The sequence below is a fragment of the Anser brachyrhynchus genome, assembly GCF_964034855.1.
Source record: "Anser brachyrhynchus genome assembly, chromosome: 12".
In the NCBI taxonomy this organism is placed as follows: domain Eukaryota; kingdom Metazoa; phylum Chordata; class Aves; order Anseriformes; family Anatidae; genus Anser; species Anser brachyrhynchus.
In genome coordinates, this window is record NC_137707.1 from 4908416 (window position 1) to 4931194 (window position 22779).

Consider the following 22779-nt stretch of genomic DNA (forward strand, 5'->3'; position numbering starts at 1 on the left):
TGTGGTGGGGAAGGCTGACCAGCAGATGATAGCACAATTGCACAGACCTCACTTACTCAGCTAATGGTGCGTAAAAGAATCGTGCAGTTTCTTGGGGAAAGGCTCAATTTACAGCAACTTTTTATTTTCCTTTATTTCCAAATACACGCTTACAGTATTTGTGAGATTTTTGATCAGATAATGTCTTTGAGCAAAAAGATACACTATCAGTGAAAGGAATCCACATTTCACCAATACTGAGTATTATCGTAGATGGGGGAGAAAAAGTAGAGAAAGGGTGTTTTTCAGTATTGCTGCTACTCTTGAGAGCATTTCCCCTTTCTCAGTGGTTTTCTTGGTCAGGCTTTTTGCAGAAAAGTATGGTGGAGGAAACTTTTTTTTTTTTTTTAATGTGGAAATGCAATTCTACAATAACTTTTAAAGGAAGGAGCTCCTTTAGATTTGGTCAGCTCCTGGATATATATATTTTTTTCAATTTAATAGAGATGAAGAAACTAACTTGTGACACTAAAGATCTTGTGCTAAGTGTTAATCATTTAGTATAGTCATATGGACCCTCATATTTGCTATACACAAAGAGGTAGCAGGGTAGAATTAAGGCTAAAGTGGGGTTAGCTTCATTGTTCTTTCACCTTTGTTATACAAATACCTTACAATACTAAAAATACGAAATTTCTACCCCATTTGGAATAGAAGTAAATCTAAGCTAGTTGAGACACTTAAGCACCATTCACCCCTTTATACGGTGATTACTTATAAGAAGCAAAGAGTGTTGGGTACATCCTCAGAATCCATCAGCCACAATAATGCTGCAATACATACAGTTTGCATCAACTGAAAAATACCTACATACCAAAAATTACTTCGGGCAGTTTACTGCAGTAATGACAAAAGGGATGCACATGACGATAATTTTCATTTCGTACTATATTTTCACCTAAGGATGATGGTGAAAGAATTACACCTAATGTTCCTTTCAAAGATGGCAATATTGTTCAACCTATATTAAAGGTAATGAGATGAGCAGTGAGTGGTTAGATCTTGTGAAAAATGAAGTTTTAAATGCATACTTCATTGTCTAAAAGCTCACAGATGACTTTTTTCCTGTAATGACCATAGAAAATGTGTTGGCAGCATATCACAATGAATAATCCTTACTCCTATTTATGTGCTATAGGCACTCCAAAATTACCCAGACATATTTCTTACCCAAGTTTATAACCAGATTCAAATCAGTCTCTACATTTGTGCCAAAAATTGAACTGCAGTCATCTCACAGAAAATAATTCTATCTACCTGACAGACGAGTCTTAAATCCCTGATTTTCTCCTTTCCCCAGAGTGAAATTCACTTTAATCCGGTATTAATGTATTTTTCCTTCAGTTGCCTGCAAGAGGATCCCAAAATCTCACAGTAGTGATTGCGCAGGCCATGGAAGACACAGTACACGTAGCATTATCGTAGGTTTTTCCAGTCGTCTAGATTGTGTAAAATCCTTTGACGTTAATTGGGATAAGTTTTCTCTCTAAAGTGATGTTGAACTTCTCTTTCAGTGTCTTCTCCACCTCTTCATCTTTAAGGGTTATAAATTCCACCAGATCCATGTTTTCCTTGTAATTGTATCTGGTCTCCGTGAGCGTCCACCCGATGAGTGCTCGAAAGCCATCGGTGGTCTGGAGTGTGCAGATAGACTTCTTCGTAAAGAGGGAATCTGGAGACGTCTGAAGGTACGTACACTGGAAACGGAAATCTTCCACTGTCCGTGGTTCAAGACTGAACATATACACTTTCCGACACTCTTTCTTCTCTAGAAGATCAGAATTTGAGAAATTTTGATTGGGGATATATTGTTTCCGTCTCATTTTCTCAAGGTACCAGGTGGCATTTTTTTCCGTGAAACGGAAGACACCAGGCGCCTGGGGCTGGTCTTTCCCCGACACAAGCTCCATCGGCTGCCACATTTGATAGGATACACCAAAGCCTCCATCAACAATGTAGGCTTTCCCGTCAATAACTACCTTGACTAGGAGATGGGTCATGATGGTGGCGTATGCATTTTCGTGCGGATTGAACACGTACGCTCCCAGAAAGCTGGCGTCGTACCCCAGGCATTTCAGGACCCAGCCTAACAGCTGGTTGTTTTCCATACACCAGCCACCACGCTTCCTCTGCACGATTTTGTTATAAACGTGCTCCAGCTCCAAAGTAATTTTCTCCCCACAATGGATGCTGAGGTTTTCAAATGGAACAGCACGGATGTGGTGCTGAAATATATCAGTTAAGGTTTCCAGATCTTGATTTTCAAGGGAACCTTTATACCCAGTTCTTGCAAAATATTCTTCAAGGTTCATGTCTCCTGTAAAGGAAGGAAATGTGTTTTGGTTTTGTTTCTTTACATCAATGACTTACAGTGCTGTGAAGAACTGCCCAGGCTGCTGCCAGCAAAGATGCTTTAATCTACTGAACCTCATCAGAGCGCTTTTTAAAGGTAACAAGTATTCATATCAAACAGTTCCCAGCGCACAGAAGAACAGTGCATGTCGGGGTTTGCTTTTTGTCTTAGTCATCCCTATGGCAAACAGCTGATGCAATTGCAGCTTATATATGCAATGGCTGTGAAACAGGGATTTGCTGTATTTGCCGGGTTAAGAAGCAATGTAAGATCACGCTAGGGAGCGTTCAGAACATTTCATGAAAATCAGTCCAAATCCACTGTTCAATGAAAGGAATGCCAGTAGGTGAAGCAGTGTTGTCTGCCAGTTGGAGGCAGAATAATTTGAGCCAGGATTCACATGTTCTTTTCATGACTGTGCCACTGGCCTGTGATCATAAACGAATGGCTTGTTCACCACATGTCTCTTTTGCCTCTGACAAAAAGTGAAAATGATACTCCCTGCACATTTTGTAAAGTGTCAAGTTTTATTCGGATAATTACAGCTGAAAAAAGCCTCTGACCTATTCAAGAGTTGTGGACCACTGTGTCTCTTGTCTACTCTGAGTGTTGCTAAAACTCATTTTGGTGTTGGAATAACAAAGGTGAGTGACCTAAAAGACAAAGAGCACATCTTCTATTCCCCGCTGTGCCCACATCTCTCAGGGTGTCATAAAAGTGGACGGTGGGTGCCTTACAGCTCTCTAGTCCTGGCCTTTCCCAAAACTCACATTATTCCTACAAAAGCAGGCATAACCAAGCATTTACTGAAGCCTGATACAGTGCATCCCTGGTCTGTCCTGCCTGTAGCAATGCCTGCCTCCTGGCCTGGCTTGGTAGGACTCCTCATGAGCAAAATTGCTGATGAGAAACTATTCAGCATGCTTTCTGCCTTCTAATACCATGGAAAGTCATGCCGGTGATCTGGTTTTCACGATGGCCCATCGCAGTCTGCCAGCCGTCATTATGAGTTGGCTGCTCTGTAGGTATCTGATAAAATACTGTTTGTAAAATATGTTGTAGATTGTCTGCTTGGATATAGAGCTGGAGATAAAATGTTTTGAAGGCTTCAACCTTTACAAAGAAAGCACTAAGTATTTCAGCAATCCAGAGTTACTGCAAATATTTAGCTTCTTGACAGCCCGCAAAGCTACTTGAAAATCTTTTGTGCATACAGTAAGCTGAGGTTTAGACACTTAATATTAGTGACTCAGGAAGTCTATTGTATTCAGATAAATTCAGCAGTGAACCACCGAACATTTAGTGCAAGCTAGAATTTCTCAAGGTGATTTTCAGTGACAGATTTATGATGTGCATATGGATGTTATAGAAGCAGCTGTCCAAAGTGAATGGAGAGCCCCATCAAAAACTGCATGTTATCTTCTACAGAGGGAATTTAGCTTCCAGTGATATTTAAGTGCATTGTTGGAGGATATTCCAACGTAATCCTTGTTAAGTAGAACATAAACTTTTGGGACTTTCTCCTTTTGATTTTCAGAATCTAAGTCTATCTGATCCTACCTGGTCAGATTGTGAACATGAAGTAGATCACAGCAGCATAAAGTTGTATCTTGAGTTTATAATATTTGTAATTTCTCTCTGCAGTTCCATAATACGATTGATCTATGTTAGATCTTAAGTGTAAGAGATGAAAGTTACAGTTCTTTTGAATTGTGAACAGATCAGATGAAAAGCTAGCTTTTAAAAAGGTAATCCTACAAATGTGGCTATGATTTATGCATTGAAAAGCGTCAGCGAAAGAACTTCCAAGGATTATTTCTAAATGTCCAAATGAAGGTGTTCATGCAAAAAATATTTCTTACTAGGACTATGCACATAATCAGCATTTCTGCTGTTAATACGTGTCTGCCTACTTCTGTCTTAATGCATCAGCACACGGGCTTTCTGGGGTAGGTAAAACACAGTCTGTAACTTCATTTTTTTCTTATTTGTTTTTTAAAGGCCTGTAATTTTATTTCCAAAAAGCAGAATCTATTAATTATTAAATTGCTTTTTTCTTCCTTTGCATGTGCAATATTTTTTAAATGAATTAAAAATCTAAAGAAAAGGCTATAGTTCTAAATTTATATCTACTACTGCATCTAAACAAAAGTAAATCTCGTAGTCAAGTGAATAGTCACCTGAAGAGCAGTAAGACATAAGAATTGAAATTACATTTTTGTTTTGTCCTCTTCAAGAGTCCATGTTCAGCAGGCAATATTTTAGCTCTATATCTACACTTTTTAAAATATTTATCCTAAAGCGAATTCTGCTTGTGTTATTCCCGATGACCTTTACCATCATAAAGAAACCATTTTTTGTTTGTTCGTTTTAACAAAATAGACTTACCTCTTAAAATAACCTTATTTGTTTATGTTTGGAGCTTCTGGGTTGCTTACTACTGGGGCAGCAGTCGGTACAGCCAGGAGTGGGTACAAATTTCGAGGGCTGTCTTCCTCTTTAAGCTCTGTTATCCCTCACTCCTGAAGCTTAAATGCCAAGAAAGGGCAGAGTCCACCCAAACTGAATGCACATTTTTGGACTTCACTGATCCATGAGCAAATTAAACTTTGTTTCCTCTCTGTTAGTAGAAGTTTATGTTTTCCGCTGGTTGAGACCAGACCGAACTCGTCTTCCATGTAACATAAGTTCTGTAGATATTCACAATGGCTGCAATTTTTTTATAATTGCATTATTGTTAGTTGCTGAGTCAGCACTTTGTGGGGAAGTATAGTCTTCTGCTTCCTTCTGGGTGCACTGCATTGCCGAAGACCTGCATGCTCCATTTTTCCAAGCTCTGCAGATGTACGAAATGACCTGTCTTTGCTCACAAAGGAACTTTCTGATCTGTTCAAAGCCTCCACTGGAGCAGGTAGTTGCTTTGGAGCTGCCATGCCTAATGAATACCATGACAAATATTTATTTGAACAGTGTTGTGTGAGAACAAAGTAATCCATTGCTTCTCCAAAACTTGGCCTTCTGCATCCTCTCGTTGTGTAGCTGTTTGATTCTCTCCTTGTCAAGCATGTCTCCTTCACTTGATGTAGGTGGAAAGCTGGGTGTCCCTTTTGGGAAGACAGAGAGCATGTTGGGCTGTAACCGGGGAAGCACCTGAGTTTTAGGCACATCAACTGCCCCATCAGTTGGTATTGTTGACTGACGTAAGTGTCAAAGTCTTTTTCCTGGCTGAAGACCAATGTCGTTCTGTCACCCTCTCATTACGCATCCTGTGCAGTACCTGCCACAAGACTCAGCCTCATATAGGTAAAAAGTCTGTCATGTTACACCCAACGTGCTGTGAAACCACGCGGCTGGCATGTCCTAACTTCCCAGTGCTCTCTTTTGCATCTCCAGGATTTCTTCTTTAATGTAACTTTTGTGCAGAAAACTACTTGTAATAAATATAAAGCAGTTTAGCTATAATACTGTCATGCCTGTTTGATGTCAAGTTGTCAAGGAGAGTTAGGCCCCAAAAGTTTAGGTTATATTTTTCAAAGGTTGATCTAATTTTGATTGTTTCAACTTCTGATACAAAAAGCCTGATTTTTAAGAACTGTTGAAGCGTCTCAGCTCCTATTGATTCTAAAAGCTAAAATTGGGCACTCAGCTAAAATTGGGCACTCAGGACTGGAGAGGTTGGGTTCGGTTTGTTTGTTTGTTTGTTTTTAAGTGTCCTTGCATAAATAGCTGACTTCAAGCCAATTTCTAGTAACGGAACAGGACTCAAGTCTTTCAAGTTATTTCATCAGCAGTTAATCAGTACCTAATAGTGCCTTGTTTTGAGAAAGTCTTAACCTTTTTATTTTTAGGAAGTCTTTGATGTCCAAATTCAGCTCGAGTCTCTATTTCACACTGTTAAAGAAACTCAATAATTTGTAAAACTGTGTCGAGAAGATTGGAAATAATACCAAAAAATGTTACTAATCTCTTGTGTAAAATGGTAATACAGCTTTTTTTTTTCCTTTGTGGCACATGAGATCCAGAGAGGTGGAACAAAATTTAAGGGAGACAAAATGCAATTTCCATATGAGAAGATTAAAGGTGGTGAGATGTTTCAGTTTCTAAAGGAGAAGTTTAAGAAAAAGTACAAAATCAGTATAGGCAGTTAATTAACAATATACTTGAATTTACCAAGCTTTGTGTTCATCTGATTAACTCAACTTTAGAATCAGATTAATTCTATTAATGTTAATTTTAGAAGGTTTATATTGGAAATTTAAAGACCCATCTAGCAGTATTTAGAATTAGATCATATCCACTATATTAGGTGGCAAGCCACGAACGTTTACTGGTACCAGTTTGTTTTCTAGCACTATATTGAATTTTTCTTTCAGTGTCTTCTCAACCTCTTCGTCTGTAAGAGTTGTGATCTGCAGGAGGTCCGTGTCCTCCATGTAGTTGTACTTCATCTCAGTGAAGGTCCACCCGACTAAGGCATAAATCCCTTCAGTGGTCTGGAGGCTGCAGATTGACTTCTTCCGAAGTATGTTATCCGGAGACACTTGTAGGTATGTGTTTAGCTCCTGGAAGTCATCTATATGGCGTGGCTTAAGAGTGAATGAATATATTTTTCTGATATTGCCCATTTCTGTTGTATTAGTGGGAGGGACGCTTTGCTCAGAAATATAATGCTTCCTCTTGACTTTCTCAAAGTACCAGATGCCGTTGTCTTCCCTGAAGCAGAAGATGCCAGGGATCTGGGGTTGATCCTTCCCAGAAATCAGCATCATTGGCTGCCATGCCTGATAGGCACCACCAAAGCCAGCATCTACAATGTAGGGGCTTCCCTTGATCTCCACCTTCAGCAGGATATGATTTATGTGAGCAGTGTATGCCTCCTCTGCTGGATCATAACAATTTCCTCCAAGAATACAAACGTCATACCCTATTTCTTTCAAGGCCCAAAATAAAAGGTAGTTGCTTTCCAGGCACCATCCACCACGTTTCTTTCTCACAATCTTATTGTAAATAGATTGTAAATCCAGGTCAATGGTCTCCCCACAATGCATGCTGAGGTTTTCAAAAGGAATCGTCTGGATGTGATGCTGGAAGATGACTGTTAAGGTTTGCAAGTCTGCATCCTTATGGGAGCCATCGTAGGAAATTCTTGCGAAATACTCTTGAATGTTCATTTTGCCTGTGTGAGTAGGAAAACAGCCAGTTACTGTTGTGCAGCTCTCAAGGGGTTCGCTCCTATTTTATTTCTGCAGCACAGGTTAACCAGCCTGTAAATGTAGCTGAGGCCATTTCAGTGAAGATTTGAAAGAAACCTGTGCCTTTGGTAGGAGATCAAGCAGGTCTAACCTGCATTCTGTCATCTCTATTTCTTAAGAAAGAGGTGAGGATAGGAGCAGGTGACAGTAAAGCTTTATCTCTCAGATACTGTCTTCAACCCAGGTGGGTAACTTTGCTATAGGAAAACACAGACATGGCACATAATAATCTCTGGCCCCAGATGAGGGTCCGCATGGCAAAAAATTTATAAAACTCGCAAACAACAGGTTTGCAAACAGCTGTTAGCCCAAATCAGCATAAAAGTCACAGTTTTTTTTTTCCTGTTTCTTTTATAGTAACAGGCAAGCAATTCTTTATCACAGAAAATTTAACTGGAAATTTTTACATTCATGGTTTCAGCTAACTGGGATTAACTTCTCAGCATGTCAGCGTTTCAACCAAGCTTCCATGTGAAGTAGGTTGTTGTTTTCTTAATCTCTTTAGTTTCCCTGTGGAGTTCAGACAGTGCTTTGACCCTGGCTGTTGAAAGGAAGAGATTGTTAATTTTTCTAACCTACGGGTCAAGGGAATTGATAATTATTAAGAATGCCTTCAAGGCATATTCAGTGGCTTTTGGTTTCTTCTACTATCTCTTACAAATCAAAGACCTTAGCCTCAGCTCAAATTATTGTATGTATTTTGTGTCTTCATGTCGGTGATCCCCTTTCTTTTCATTAGCAGAAAGAGACTGTCATTGGTACTGGCTGCATGGCCGAGATGCAAAAGGTTCCCTGTAACACTTCTAATCCACTGACTCATACAGTATCTGCAAGGATTTGTTTTGCCTTTAATTTAGATTTAATTTGGCTTTTTTTTTCCATGCAAGGAGATATATATTTTTATTATTATTATTATTATTTTTATTTTTTAACCAAAACGATTCACGATCTGCTAAGGACTGTATGAAGTTCCGAAAGGTCTGTGGATTTTTTTCTCCTTGAAATTAGTCACGCATTCCCTGGGAGGATTTCCCAAAAATGTGTTGATGTAGATGATGCAGGAGCCACAACTATTCTCAGCTTTGGTCCACCTGCTCCCCTAGCAGTGACAGCAGCTCGGTCCGGTGTCTGGGAGTGCAAGGAGCTTTTAAAAATCCCATCTCAGATATATAAGTGGAAATACCCTTGTCCAGGAAGGTAAGCACATCAGAAGACCTAATCTCTAGACTTTAACCCCAACTTTGATGCCAGCAGCATAACTCACTTGACTTAGTTGTATTGCTGCTGATTTGTACTAGTACCAACAGTCAGAATGTGTGACACGGGAAAATATGCTAAAATTGAGTACTATCATAAGGGAATAAGAAATAAACCTTTTAATTTCAAAAAGACCCAGCAAAGCTACATGAAAAAGCAGTAATGTTATTTGATATTGCATTTTTTTTGTGTGTGTGTGTTTTGTTTTTTTTTCTACCCCTTTATAAGGACAAGGGCACTCATCTCTGGCAAGATCTCCTTGGAAACGCTGTTTGTAGAAAGCCATGCCCCCCTACAGACATGGACCCACGTACATGTATGCTACCAAGGCCATCCTGTGGTGCTCTGCCCTGTTTTTCTCTCTATTCCCATATTCAGCCATTCTGCATAGCCAGATAGAAACATCTCTTTCTCACAATGGTGCCAAGCTTTACCTCTTGGCCCAGGAGGGGCCCAAGCGAGTGCCTTGCAAGCCTTGCGAGCCTGGTGGGTCTCATAAGCTTGACATTTTCTTTTGGGCAAGTGCCCATCCGTCCGTGCTCCAGGCCAGCAGCCAAAGCCCTGGTGCACTCCCTGTAGCTCATCTCCTGGGTCCAGGTCCCCAAGGGCCCTGGTGCGGGGACAGCACGGTGTATGAGCTGCCCCTCTGCCAGCCGTGGGCGCCTCCCTGGGCACTGTACACAGCAAAGCTTTGAGAAAATGGGTTTGGGGAAATGCATAGCCCGTGCCTCAGTTTCCCCAGCTTGGAACCTCATCAATTTAATAGAGGTTGTGTAATAGAAATAGGCCTGTGGTTGCTGCTAAAATAGGCTCTGATCTCTGTTAATACTGAAATAGGTGTAAGAAGAATAAGGCTGCAGTACAAAACCACCAGTGCTAGTGAATATAGGCAGGTAACAGCCGTGTAAACCGCTGTTCGCTCTCTTGGCTTCCCAGAGGCAGCTTTTCTTCCCAGCACAACAGTGACCACCCCAGCAGGACTGTAACACAGCACGAGCCCTTGCCCAGGGGATGGTTTGCATCCCGAACCGGGCTGCAAAATAAATCTCTTTGCCCCAGTTCAGACCTGGGTCTGGTTTACTTTTGCTCCCGCAGCAGCCGAGCTCCATTTGTGCACGTTCACAGGAGCAGCTCGGTGGGCAGCAGGATGCAGGCAGGAGTTGTGCCTGTTTGCAAGCCTCCCCCGGGATCACTGAATCCTTTCATAATTCACCTCAGTGGTAGGAACAGTTCTTCACTGCTAAAATTCAAGAGAGACTTCCAAGGTAGGATCCTTTTGCACATGCCTCTACGATTTATTTGATTTTAAGCTGCATTGCAAGACAGGAGCCGGCTTTTTCATACACTCAGGCTCAGCATAAAACAAGTCAGTCTCGAGTGCTTGATCTTTGTACTTTGACAATGGCTTCACAATGCTACGCGTGGTGTCGACCCCGGGGTTGCTGTAATTTATACCTTGCTAACATGCCTATAGTGCCCAAGCACATGGTATGCAGACACGCAGGGGTGGGCTTTTCCAGCCAGGCTGACCCGCAGCTACGCACTGGAGTTAGAGCTCAGACGCACGGGTGCTTACCTCTATGCCAGGAGCCGCAGGCTTTCTGGGCTGGCTTGCTCCAAAGTTCCCAGGAACGATTGCACCAGGCACTGCTGCCCTTAAAGATCCAGGCTGCCTTTTGCTGCCTGGCAGGGGCAGGATTTTCCTCCAGCAGAACCGGGACAGGATGGCAGATGGTTTTGTCATATTTTATGTTCTGGTGGCCTTATCGCTTTTGTTGTTTTGACATGTGCATAGAAAGCCCTGTCATGCAATTAACTGCGGTAAGAGCTATACAAAGAGCCAGAACATGATGCATTCCCCAAATTGCTTACAATGTTGAGTAGGTTTAAACCTCCCACGTTACTGATTGAGAGCCAAAGCCTTCCAGGAACACAAAGGAGCAGCACGTCACAGGTAGCACCTCGGGCAAGTGGCTGTCACCCCGTACGCAACCCCTCAGATCACCCCGATGCTTCAATCTCCGGGGCACCTTGCCGGCTGCACCCACGCCGAAGCTGCAAAGCAAGAGTGCAAATTTTGGTACAGCTGTAACATCAGTGACACTGACATGGCCTGGCTCCCTGTAGGAAGCGATTTAGGACTAAGAGCTACTAATCCAAGCCAAGCAAGTCACTGATCAGTTGGCGGGGGGTGGCCACTATAGGATTAATCGCAGAGCACCGAGTCATTCTTGGCAGCTGGTGCCGGCCCCCCAAGCAGCAAGGCCAGGTTTGCCAAGGCCTTCAGCTGCCCAAGACCCTGCAAGCCCTGTCCTCAGTCAGCGAGGATGCTACTGCCCGAGCACAGCACTCCCGGAGCCCGCTATGCCTTTAAGGATTTGCCTCTGAAGTCTGTGATAAGGAAAAAAGCAAGCTAGTGAAATCTGAGCTGAAGAGCCTCTATTTTTTTCCCCCTGGCAGAGCCGCATGTGATTTCTCAGGGCCGGAGGTGCTGAGCTGTGCCAATGGGCCGCAGCCAGGGCACGCACCCTGGGGGCTGAGTCAGCTGAAAGGACAGCGCTCTTTTTCCTATTACTGCTTGCCCTTTGCGTGCTGCATCTCTGCAGCGATGAGCTAAGCCCCCTACCCCTTCCCCTGAGACAACGAAACAGCCCGAAGCGCAAGAAGAGGCCAGGCACGGGGTGCTTCCCAGGCCTGGGTTTCCACAGACGCCTTGCAGCTGCTGCCCGCGCCTCCACGCGAGCTGCCTGTGCTGCCAGGCTGCCTCCATCCCACAGCTCTGCCCCAGCCACCAGGCACTGTGGGGGTAAATACGTCGGCTTTGGGCAGCTTCCAGACCAGCTAGATCCTGGAACAGGTCCTGCTGGCCCTGGGCACTAACATTTCATTTCCCCATAGGCTGGGGGAGGCCCGTGTGGCGTAAGGGACCAACACGTGCGGCCAGTCACACACAGATGAGTTTTGGGAAGCCGCGGATTTGGGGAACTACCTGTGTCACTAAGAAATACATTTTGAAGGTGCAGAATAGCAGCTGCTTTTATTAACTGTAAATTTCTAGTTGTAGGAAGCTGCACACGTTGCATAACAAACAAAAATGAAGGGACGGCGAGTCCTTGCATTCTTAAAAGCCTTGGCTGCAAAACATCTGCATATGCAAACAATCAGGACAACTGCAGTGATTAATGATTTTTTTTTTACTTTTTTTTACTTTGGGAATAAAGGTTGCAATATGGGCAGGAAAAAAAATGAAAATTTCACAATTTTTTTTTTTATGTAGTTCTAATTCACTTACATGATTTACTTAGTTGTAAGTACATAGTTGTAATGCTTCTGTGATTTGTACATAAAGGAACGTCAAGCATCATCTCAAAGGGCAAAGTGATTACATTTGTGTAATTTCTCATACTAACAATCTTAGCCTTTAGGTATCTGATTAAGATTCATCGTTTTTCCTTATATCAATATAATTAGTACCACTGCAAACATATTCTCAGTCAAGCAGATATGTTTTGGAAAAATAACTCTGTGCACTTGTTTGAATTCGGTCAAAATAACTGACGTGCGATAACATTTGGAGTAGGAGCAATGCTCTTGTGCAAGGAGAGTGCATTCTCAGCAGTCCTCTGCTGGGTGGTCACAAACAAAATCCATGGGAGATGCTTTCAGTTTGAAGAAATTCTGCTTTTTGGTTATGTCACTGAGAGAACAGGAGTCATGTAAAGTCTGAAACAAGGCAGAATTGTCTCCTAGCATTTCTCATCACTGGTTTTAGGCCATAAAAAGCCCCTCGGTACTGGAGGGACTGTCCGACTGCTATGTGAGAGGGTGCTAGGAGTGCAAGAGCATAATGGAGAGGCTTATGACTTACTGTAGCAAATGGCACTGGATGTCTTTATTTTTCTGGCTATTACATTTCAAAAAAATAGCATTCATTTAAGATGTGGGTATGATTTTCCCCAGGTGGCAGACCAAAGTAATAAGGAAAGGGACATAGTGCTCCATCGCCCTGCCCTGCTGCTCTGGTATCGTGGGAAAAGCTTTTAAGAGGTGAAAGGAGCAGGGAATGGGCAGCGTCTGCTGCCAGCTAAGCACAAACAGAAGGGGAGCAATTTGATTGAGTGAGGAAGAAACAATTTGTACCCAAACCAAGGAGAGATGCAGGAACAGTTGTGAAAATCAATTTATTTTCCAGATTCATGCTAATCTGTTCTGCCTTACACTGGGGTAGATGGAAAGAGAAAACTTAACCTTTAGATGCTTGTCAGAAAAGAGGGGGGAGAATTGCATGTAATGCCACTAGATTGAATTATAATTCAGACAGTGAGTTAAAACAGAGACAACCTGCTTGTATTGATGGGTACAAACTTCTTATCTAGTGTTATACTGAATTTCTCTTTCAGTGTTTTCTCCATTTCTTCGTCTGCAAGGATTCTGATTTCCACCAGATCCATGTTATCCTTATAATTGTACTTTATCTCAGTAAGTTTCCAGCCAACCAGTGCCCGGACGCCGTCGGCTGTCTGCAGGCTGCAGATGGACTTCGTAACGAAGAGCGAGTCCGGCGCAGTCTGCAGGTGCAGGTTGCGGGCTCTGAACTCTTCTATGTCTCGTGGCTGGAGGGTGAAGAGATAAACTCGCCGGCAAACTTCTTTGTCCACATTATGAGAAGTGGAGACGCTTTGGTTGGGAACACACTGCTTCCTTTTCACCTTCTCAAGGTACCAAGTCCCATCCTCTTCCAGGAAGCGGAAGATGCCGGGAGTCTGAGGCTGATCTTTCCCCGAAATCAGCTCCATTGGCTGCCACATCTGGTAGGCCATCCCAAAACCGCTGTCCACAATGTAGGATTTGTCACAAAGCACCACTTTTAGCAGCAGATGGTCAATGTCATCAGCGTATGCATCATACTCCGGGACATAAACTTTCGATCCCAGAAGGGTGACATCATACCCTAGGGTTTTCAGGGCCCAAGATAAGAGGTGGTTGTTCTCCATGCACCAGCCCCCACGTTTCCTCTTCACTATCTTGTCGTAAGTGGCTGCCAGGTCCAGCTCAATGCTTTCCCCGCAGTGGATGCTGAGGTTCTCGAAAGGGACTGCTTGGATGTGGTGCTGGAATATTTCCGTCAAGGTCTCCAGGTCCGGTTTGTCGTAGGAGCCCCGATAAGAAATTCTGGCAAAATACTCTTTGATGTCCATACTGCCTCTGAGAGAAGGGTGAAGAAAATACCATAGCTTGGGTCAGAAGTAATGGAAGGATCTTCCCCATCTGTTATAACGGGGCTGTCATCAGAATGAGCAACCTGCTCAGAAGAGGAGCAGGGTTTGACAAATGGTCCTATCAAAGGCAGCTGAGTGCAAGTATTAGCACTGAGGGAAGCCAATGGGGCACTGCTGATGAGCACAAATGTTATTTTTAATTGTTTCTTTTACAGCTGTGACAAGAGGCTCCGGCTGTGCTAAGCACATTTCAGCAGAGAGTTCCTGCCCAGCAAAGCTACAAATCTCGGTAGGAAGGAACAAAAACAGTAACAGCTCTGTTTCCTCACTAGAAATTACGGGAACTGAGACTCTCCAGCTCTGAACTGCTTTACTTGTGGTTTGACTCAGCAAAGCAGAAGCAGAAAGCCAACCCTCCCGCCACTGCAGAGCAATCTAGAGCCTCCTCTGCAACTGCATCTGAAATAAACCCCCCCGTCCATGGTGTTTCCTCCGTTATTTGGGCAGGCTGGCAGAGGCCAGTCACACCTGCGTCTGCTCTCGGTGCTGGAGGTAGCAGATGTGATCTGGAGCCCAGAATTGTTTTTACAGCCACAGAGGCAGAACAGGCTGTGGGAGATTTTTGGTTCGTCCGCTGGGAGCCACTCCCTGAGCAGGACTCATCTTCCTGGCCCTGCTCCTCCGCCCTGCACCAGCAGTGGGAGGAAACCAAGGTTTGGGCCAAAAATACAAATTTCAGGGGCCCCACATTTTCTGACATCAGTCTCTTTGGGGGTGTATTTGCACTCATAGTCGTGTTTCGGGGAGGCAGCTGTCTCCCAGGCAGCAGGCATTGCCCTCCCTGTCCCATCTGCAGCAGGTTTAGCAGGATGCTGTGTTACATGAGCACGAGGGAAGAAAGCAGCCCAAAGACCTGAGCCCTTGGTGTAGGGTGGCAAGAAATGGGATTTTAATGTGGCCAAATACCTTTCTTATTCCACCCTGGGCACCAGTGAGTTTCAGATGGCTCTGAGCACAGAGCACTGTTGTTCAGATCATTGACCTGAAACGTCCCAAAATGTTCTCAAAGTACCTGTGTGTGGTTCTTAAGATAAAACCATAAGAAAAAACTCTGACTGTTCCAACAGGATTCAGTTCTTAATATGATGAAAAATAGTGTCCACCGAGTTGTATGGAAATTTTATATAGTTTCAGTATATAAAGAAAGCAATGAAAATACAAGTTCTCCATTTCTCGTAATGTCCTGGCAGGAGCAGAGGGTGTTCCCAGGGTGGCTACCCACATTTAGGATGCAAATGGTCAAAGACCTGTAACTATTGCATCATGCCACCACCACATCTAAGAGATTTAAAGAGCAGGCCTGAATTATCAAACATCAGGTAAAGAGTATCTGATCATTATTCTGGGCCTTCTCTTTCTTCAGCTTCCACCTTGTTCCCAAGCTTTTCCCCAAAGCATCGCAACTACAACTCTATTAATTTTTGGAGATGGACTTTGCAGAAACTTAGTTCTTGCAGTGGGAACAGAAAGCTAGCTTCACCAGCAATGAGCATCCCTTCCCCCTCCCTTTTTCTTCCTTTCCTTCACTTTGCCAAAGTAGGTGAAACCTCTGTATTGTATGAAACCTTTGTGTTTTTTTTTTTTTGTCTTTCTGTGTTTCATGTAGTTGTTTACAAGTCCCTTTCAATAGCTGTAACTGAAATATGTCAGATGGCACCAATGCCCGAGCTGTTTGAGGCTGATAACCAAGTAAATAAAGCAGCGTATCTGGTACACTGACGTAAAAGGAGGCATCTGTAGCTGAACGTTTCTCTCTCTGCCGTTACACAACCTAGCCATTTTCTGATGTGTTTTGTCCTCAGTCGTATTTAACTTCCTGGTTATGAAGTGCTCAGCTGCCAAAATTGAGGGTTGAAAAAAAGGTCTTACCTGGAAAATCAGTTCAACCACGAACGGACCTCCTGGGGGGATTTGTTTAAGGTAAAGCGAGCAGTGCGGTCCTCTGTCCTTTACCTGGTGCAGGCAGGGGTCAAAGACTGTCCTCCAGCTGCTTTCCAGGGGAATGTCTTTTCTCTCAACTTGCTTCCACCCGCTTCTGTCAGATTGCAAAAGCTGAAAGAAAAAAAAAAAAGAAAAAAAAAAGAAAAGGGTGGAGCACAAGAGCCGTAGTGAGCGAACAAAACCAACAGCACTGACTCAACCCGCATTCAAAACCTGGTTGTTATTAGAGTGTTTTCACTCACTTTGTACTGCCTGCAGTGGCTAGTTTGAGCTGTAACAGAAAACGACAAAAAGCTAGCCGGATGCACGTGGGCGATATAGAGCTTCCCCAGGTGTTGGGTTACTGGTTGTTCAGAAACTTGGGGAATATTTCTTGCAGGCATTGAGCCTGGGAAGTTTTTTCCACTCTGAAAAGCAGCAAGATTTCTGCACAGCACCGCTCTCCTCTGTCAGCATGCACAGGAACTTCAGCCTTTTCTTAACTGACGCTTTATAATTTATATGCTTGGTTTTGTTTTGGTTTGGTTGTTTGTTTTTTCAGTAAATTTCATGGAGTGTGAGGATAGGGTGGGCCAGCAGTGCGTCTGCCTTGATCCTGGCCCAGAAGTAGCACCTGAGGATGCCATCCATGGTGGTGAAGATGCCTCTGGCAAAGTGATGATATGAAGTGCCAGCACACAGGTAGCTCTCAGTGTGATTCATACTGCTTTTCTCTCTGCATGTTTTGCTTACCCTTTCCCAAGCTAAATCTTATTAATTCTCTGATATAAACAGATAGATTCCTCCATGTTAATTCCCTAACAGTCCTTCACATTTAGCATCACCAGCGAGTTTCATTCAAACACTGATTTATTGGGATAATTAGCAGAGATAATAAATCAGACCAAACAGAGAGGCCTGTGGTAACCCATTACACAGCTCCACTGCCATATCAAAATTTGGCTCTTTATCATACCATCGGCGTCCGGTGTTTGACCCCACGAGACAGAACTGATGCCCAAGGCGAGAGACACTCGAGGGAATGGATTACTTGCCTTTCTTGGGCTCCTCTGGGCAGGTCCAACTTGGTGAACAGAGAAAGCCTATGTTCCTAGCCAGATCTTGCTGTGCGTGGAATAATCCATTCTCTTCTCACAGGCTTCATTTTGACAAAGAGGGGCCAAAAGCCAGGTAGGCAGACCCGTGGTGCCTGTGGGACCCACACCGAGAAGAAGCCCACACTCCCCAGAGCCACTTGGGACCCCAGACGATGCCAAAACCACCTCGTTCCCTTGGGCAAATGTGGGAGTAAGGTATTGGTAGCAGCTAACACTGAGTTCCTGAGAAGACACAAGTGTTTCCTACCCAAGTAGGAGCAAAACCCATTTCTCCTCATACTTTGATACCCAGTTTTCCTCAGCCACCCCCCTACAATGTAGCCCTGATGGAACAGTTTCTTCCTGTGTCTTCCAGATTCTCATCTAAGCTCACTGTCCCATGCCTTTGTTCCTGAATCACTCCTTTTTGCTCCCCACTCTCCACCATTTGCTCCTCAAGCCATTAAAGCCAAGAAGTCTTGTCCTCCCCAGGTGCACCCAAGGCTGCCAGAGGGCAAAGCTCGCTCAGCGAGAGCTGAAGGGGAAGGGAAAGCTCGTCTTGACCCAGAAGCCCTGCCAGAGTCTGTTTGCATTTCAGCTCTGTGCCAAATCATAGCGGCTCATTTCAGGCTTGGCAGGGCAATAAACTGCAATAACTGCTGATGGGCAAGGTGCCTGGATGTGCCGCACATTCCCACCTGAGCCCATCCCAAAAAGAGGCAAAGGGCAAAGCCCAGCCCGGGGCAGGGGGAGCACTTGGCCAGCAGCGACCTGTAACACATTGTCCCGGACCTGGCAGGAGGCGAAGCTTGCTGAGCTTCTTCCAGAAGAACATCAATGTAATTGCACTTGGCTTTTATTTATTTATTCATTTAAACTGCCGACAGCATTTAATTTATTACTGAAATCCTTCTCTCCTCCTGACTCTCCTTAGAGGCTGCATCAAATATTCCTCCCTCCCCCCTTTAGCAGAGCATTATGTGCTGCAGTGTTTGCTTGGAGAAATAAAAGCATATGGTGCCCTGTTTGGGGGAACGGTGTGCAGTCGAGTGTCTGCTCAGTGTTAAACAGCTCCCACTACAGTGCCCTCTGTGATGGGCTGCATAACAGAGCGGGGGTTGTTATCTCCTATTAGCTGGATGCTTAACATAGAAATTATGAGGTGTTCTATTTAGCTGGTTGCTTTTGGTGGGAAGAAGGGGCGAGATGTTTAAAAGAGATTAGTTTTTAAACTAATAAAACATTTGACATGTTTTAAATGAAATAAAATCTTAAATTCTTGCACAAGTTCCGATTCTTCCATCCTGCTGAACTCTGGTGGCTGGAAAAGAAAACGCTGCACACCCTGAGCGGAGCAGCAGGCCCCATCCTACCATTTCCAAAGGAATTTTAATAGATGTAAGCCGCTCTAATACACACGTAGTAAATAATATTCATGGCCTATAAACATATTCGTAACGGTAGGACTCTTGTGCTTTATATTCATTGCCTTCCTTATGTAATTATAGATATCAAGCAGCTGTGGCTACATATCTTTCCGATTTGCGTCCACAGCATCCATCACGTGCAGTTTGGGGGATGTAATAAGTCCTCCTCCCCAGCAAAAGGATGGGTCCGATGAGAGCGGCGCCTTCTGCCCATGGGATTAGGGAAGGGAGTAGCTCTGTGGACGCGGCGTGGCTTTTTCTCAGCAAGGAAAAGACCAGATCTCAGGTTTAGTGTTCCCACTATCCAAGGCATCTTTCTGAGGGCTGTTGAGAGTAAAAAATTATCTCTTCTCTTTATCTTTACCCTGCCAATATGAGGTTTTTCACACAAGCCAACACCAAGTATGCTAATGCAGACCGAGGAGACCGCTTCGGTCTGTGGGGCCTTTCAGTCCAGAGGGTTTCAGCATAAATCTCTTAAATGTAAGTGGTCGTAATTCAGTTAAATTCCATTAGAAGGGGAACAATCAGCTTTTCTACATGAATGGCTTTATCTCATGGAGGGTTTGAAACAACAACAAAAAAACACGTATTTTAAGTAGCTGCTTTGATGAAAAATATGTCCATACATCTGGCTTTTATTTTCCTGTGAATTGTGACTGCTGTGGTGGACAGGTCAGAGTGGGTCCTTGTCCACGTGTGTTCCCAGCACCGCAGGGACACCATTCGGTTCCACGTGCTTCTGCCACCCCAGCGCCAGGCTGCAGGAAGGATACTGGGAAGCACACGTTGTCCTCTTCCATTTCACAAGCAGTAATCACACCCTCAGTGCTCCACTATCTTCTCCATCTTGTGGTCCACCTCCCTCAGAGTTGCCAGTGTCATCGTCAAACTGCAAATTTTGGGGAGAATATGGAAATGAGGAGTAGTGGAGAGTGCTGAAGGGAGGATGAAGAAGACAAGGAGAGTGAGATGGTGTGAATGCACAAATGCTGCTTATCCTGGAAGCTGGAGAAAGGGGCTGGAGGAGCAGCCAACAGCCAGGTTAGCCACCTGGGAGCTTTCTGTGTCTGATGCTTCACTGCCTGCCTTGCACGAGGCTGCTGTGTCCGGTGACCTCTTTACCAGACATCTGGGGTAACCTTTGCAGCGCCTCTTTGAGCTCAGTGGCCCTGTCCCCACTACCTCCTCCATGAGATGCTGTCCTACCTGGGCTCACATACCGGTCCTTTTGTACACCTGGTACATCCACAATCCCCATGGCCACCAACCCCTCTGGTTTTTCCTTCTGAATGGTCTGGTCGAAGAGGAGCTGATCAGCAGTTAGCGCTGGCCTTCTCGGGGGTCTGGGCTGTGCAGGTCCTCATCCTGCAACCAAAATAACCAAAGCTCACTCTGCCAGTCTCGGACACGTGGTACTCATGCAGCTTTCCTGCCAAGGCTGAGCAGAGGGACGCTGGGTCTGATGGAGGAGGTTGTGCTGAAGGCTGTTGGCCATCCAGAGATGTCTTTGGTGGCCATGATGTGGGACGGAGCAGCGAGCTTGTGTTTCGCTTGGGCAGAACCAGGCTGCTTGCGCTCACCTTCCCACAGCAGTGAGACTCCTAGCTCCGGCCGGGAGCTGCTGAGCATCCTGAGCTGGTGCAGCGGCCACGCTGGTGGAAAAGCAGGTGGTCACACCTCAGTGGGCTGCTACTGCAATCCTGCTGCCCTGCGGTGCCAGGCGGGTGGGAAGGAGCTCGGGCAAGGCCAGGCAGACCCCAGCGCTTTCCCTGCTGCGTTTTTGGAGCAAGCTTGCATCCCTCTCCTCCATGCCAGCTTTTCCCTCACCACAGTCCCCAAAAGCACTGCTGAAAATGCTCCTTACCGTTAGGGAGGCAAGTCAGCACCAGCAGGGTCACGTGTGAGCAGTTTCAGAGAAGAAACACATCTCAGCAGGATGTGAAACCAGTTCTGCTCCCAGCATGGGGCACCGCCGGCTGCAGCCACCCAACACAGGCACCCTGCCGGCAGGTGGGATGTGAGCCATCCCCGCCACCACTCTCAGCAAAATGGTGGGAGGCTTTTCCCCTCCCTTCCTTAATGCTCAAACCACGGCGTTATCACGCAGCAGCACTGCTTCCGGCTCCGCTTGGCAGAGCTGAGCTAAAAGCAGCAGGACCTCCCCAAAACCATCAGGAGGTCGGGGCTGCCCCTGGGCTGCAGGTACCGAGATGTTAGTTCTGCAACTTCAGCTTTGCAAGAAGTGCACGAGCTCCCTCTCTCCCTCTCTACACATCTGAACACTGCATCCGCTGCCTTGAAAATATTCCAAAATCAATATGCAATATGCACCCTGAGCACTTTTGGAGACCCAGGGTGTTAATCTTTCTCTCTTCATTTCAACTTCCCATCAAGAAACTGGATATATTCCATTTTCCTGGCTTTTTGTCCAGACATATACTCCAAAGATTAACCAGATAATAATTGCCGTCACGTTAAGCTGTGTCTGCCCAAGGGAAGTGTGACAGTGTAATGTGTAATGGGCCTCAGCATCGCAGGCTGGACCCCGAGACGGTTTCATTTCACATTTTCTAACGGGAGCCTCCGGTCACGCTGTCAAAGCCCACGTGGGACATTTCCTCATGCACCCCTCTGTTACAGAGGTGCCGCCAGGCAAAATGGGCATCACAGCAGAGCCTGCGAGCAAAGGAGATGGTATATGGGGCAATACTCAGCCCCTAGGGACAGCCTTATAATTCTGTTTAATTTCACCCCATTTTCATGGTTATCAATAGCTGCTCGGCAATAGCAAGGCAATGCATTTTCCTGTGTAGGGTCAGAAAGGCCTTGTGAAAATAAACACGTTACATTGGTCTTAATATAAAAACCAACATAGGACATCCTTTTAGACTTAATCAGCTGATCACCTGCAAAAATCCCATACTGCTGCTAAACAAGTATAGAAATGTGCTGTGGTAAGGGCACGTGTAGTTCCAGCTGCTTAGGCATGGCCCACCTGCACAAAGAGGATCTGCAAGTCAACAGCCTCGATCATTATCAGGTACATGAATAACTGGCTATTCAAACCTGTGTACCATATGCAAAGAATATTTTTGCAAGGTATTTCAAGAGGAAAATATTGGCAGCTAATCCACAAGTACACTGACTAAAGGAGAGGCATTTACCTGAAGGAATACTGTGGGGAAAAACATTTCCGTGAGTGGGATAAAGCAACATGAAGAACATCTCAAAGGGAAATATTCCTTAATTTGCCTAAACAGAAAATATCTTGGCTTTATAATGTATATGTTCATATAATGTATATGATCATATAATGATCTGATTTATATTACAGGAAAATTAATATCTCTCTATATGCATACACACATACATAGATATATTAAATCTGAAAATCTTTCTCCATGTGCCTAAATGCAGCAGCAGCCACCATTTACGAGCAGTTATTTATCTTCTGGCAACAAAACTACCAAGCCCTGTCCTCAGCAGGGTAAAACTGGCATTATTCTGCTGGAGCCCACATAGCAATGCTGCTTGCCTTCACCTGACTTCGAGCCTGCTCCCCACAAAGCTTCTCCAAAATAAAGCTGTTGTTTCAGTGAAAAAGCTCTCATTGACTTCAGTGGGATTGAGGATCAGCCCTATTTCAGGCAATCAGCCTGGAAACAAGCAATTTGAGGAACAATTACAAGAGTTCTGTCATTCCTGCTACTCAGATATTTTATTTTTTGGAGAGGTAGGTGGGAGGGAAACCTTTTATCTCAGTGAAGAGCAGGAAACAGACAGGTACAGTGACAGCAAAGAAGAAAAAATAAAAATAAAACATCTGCACCTTCAGAAAACACATACTCATCACAACGCACTAACACGAATCACAGAAATCACACGCGTTCGCGATGACAATGCCTTCCCTCTGCCCCGCAGCTGAATCAGGAGTACGAGCAGGGAAAAATAGGAGAGATGCTTGGGGTTGGCAGCACTCCCCCAGACTCACCCGTGCTGTTTTGGCTGTGTCAAGGAGAGTCTGGAAGTTGGGGGAAGATTCAGAAGCAAGGAGCTGGTCCTGCAGGGCCCCTCCGCACCGATCCTTGGCATTCAGCAGTCCCACCATGAACACGATCAGTGTAAGTCATGTGCACGGCGCTGGGTGTTTGC

At 44.7% G+C, this 22779-nt stretch overlaps 3 protein-coding genes across 9 annotated transcripts; all 3 read right to left on the minus strand.

The window, feature by feature from the left end:
* Positions 1-118: 118 nt before the first annotated feature.
* On the minus strand, positions 119-2351 carry LOC308176565 (arylamine N-acetyltransferase, pineal gland isozyme NAT-10; the record flags this gene model as incomplete). Its single annotated transcript, XM_080552494.1, has 1 exon — positions 119-2351. One exon carries the CDS (start codon positions 2349-2351, stop codon positions 1479-1481), a length of 873 nt encoding a protein of 290 aa, XP_080408620.1. The 3' UTR covers positions 119-1478.
* LOC308176564 (arylamine N-acetyltransferase, liver isozyme-like) lies at positions 119-16216 on the minus strand. 4 transcript variants are annotated; one of them, XM_080552492.1, is made up of 3 exons: positions 16134-16216; positions 4781-7568; positions 119-2356 (listed from the first exon to the last, which is right to left on the minus strand). In XM_080552492.1, exon 2 carries the CDS (start codon positions 7561-7563, stop codon positions 6676-6678), a length of 888 nt encoding a protein of 295 aa, XP_080408618.1. In that variant the 5' UTR covers positions 7564-7568; positions 16134-16216; the 3' UTR covers positions 119-2356; positions 4781-6675. The 4 variants fall into 4 exon arrangements, with proteins under 4 accessions (XP_080408618.1, XP_080408616.1, XP_080408617.1 ...); XM_080552490.1 differs by having other exon boundaries at positions 16050-16177; XM_080552491.1 differs by lacking the exon at positions 16134-16216 and adding an exon at positions 10478-11941.
* LOC308176561 (arylamine N-acetyltransferase, pineal gland isozyme NAT-3) lies at positions 12081-19951 on the minus strand. 4 transcript variants are annotated; one of them, XM_080552485.1, is made up of 3 exons: positions 19848-19951; positions 16134-16232; positions 12081-14106 (listed from the first exon to the last, which is right to left on the minus strand). In XM_080552485.1, the coding sequence occupies exons 1-3, from the start codon at positions 19883-19885 to the stop codon at positions 13227-13229; spliced, it is 1017 nt and encodes a 338-aa protein (XP_080408611.1). In that variant the 5' UTR covers positions 19886-19951; the 3' UTR covers positions 12081-13226. The 4 variants fall into 4 exon arrangements, with proteins under 4 accessions (XP_080408611.1, XP_080408613.1, XP_080408610.1 ...); XM_080552487.1 differs by lacking the exon at positions 19848-19951 and adding an exon at positions 16364-16378; XM_080552484.1 differs by lacking the exon at positions 19848-19951 and having other exon boundaries at positions 16134-16336.
* Between the last annotated feature and the right edge of the window lie 2828 nt (positions 19952-22779).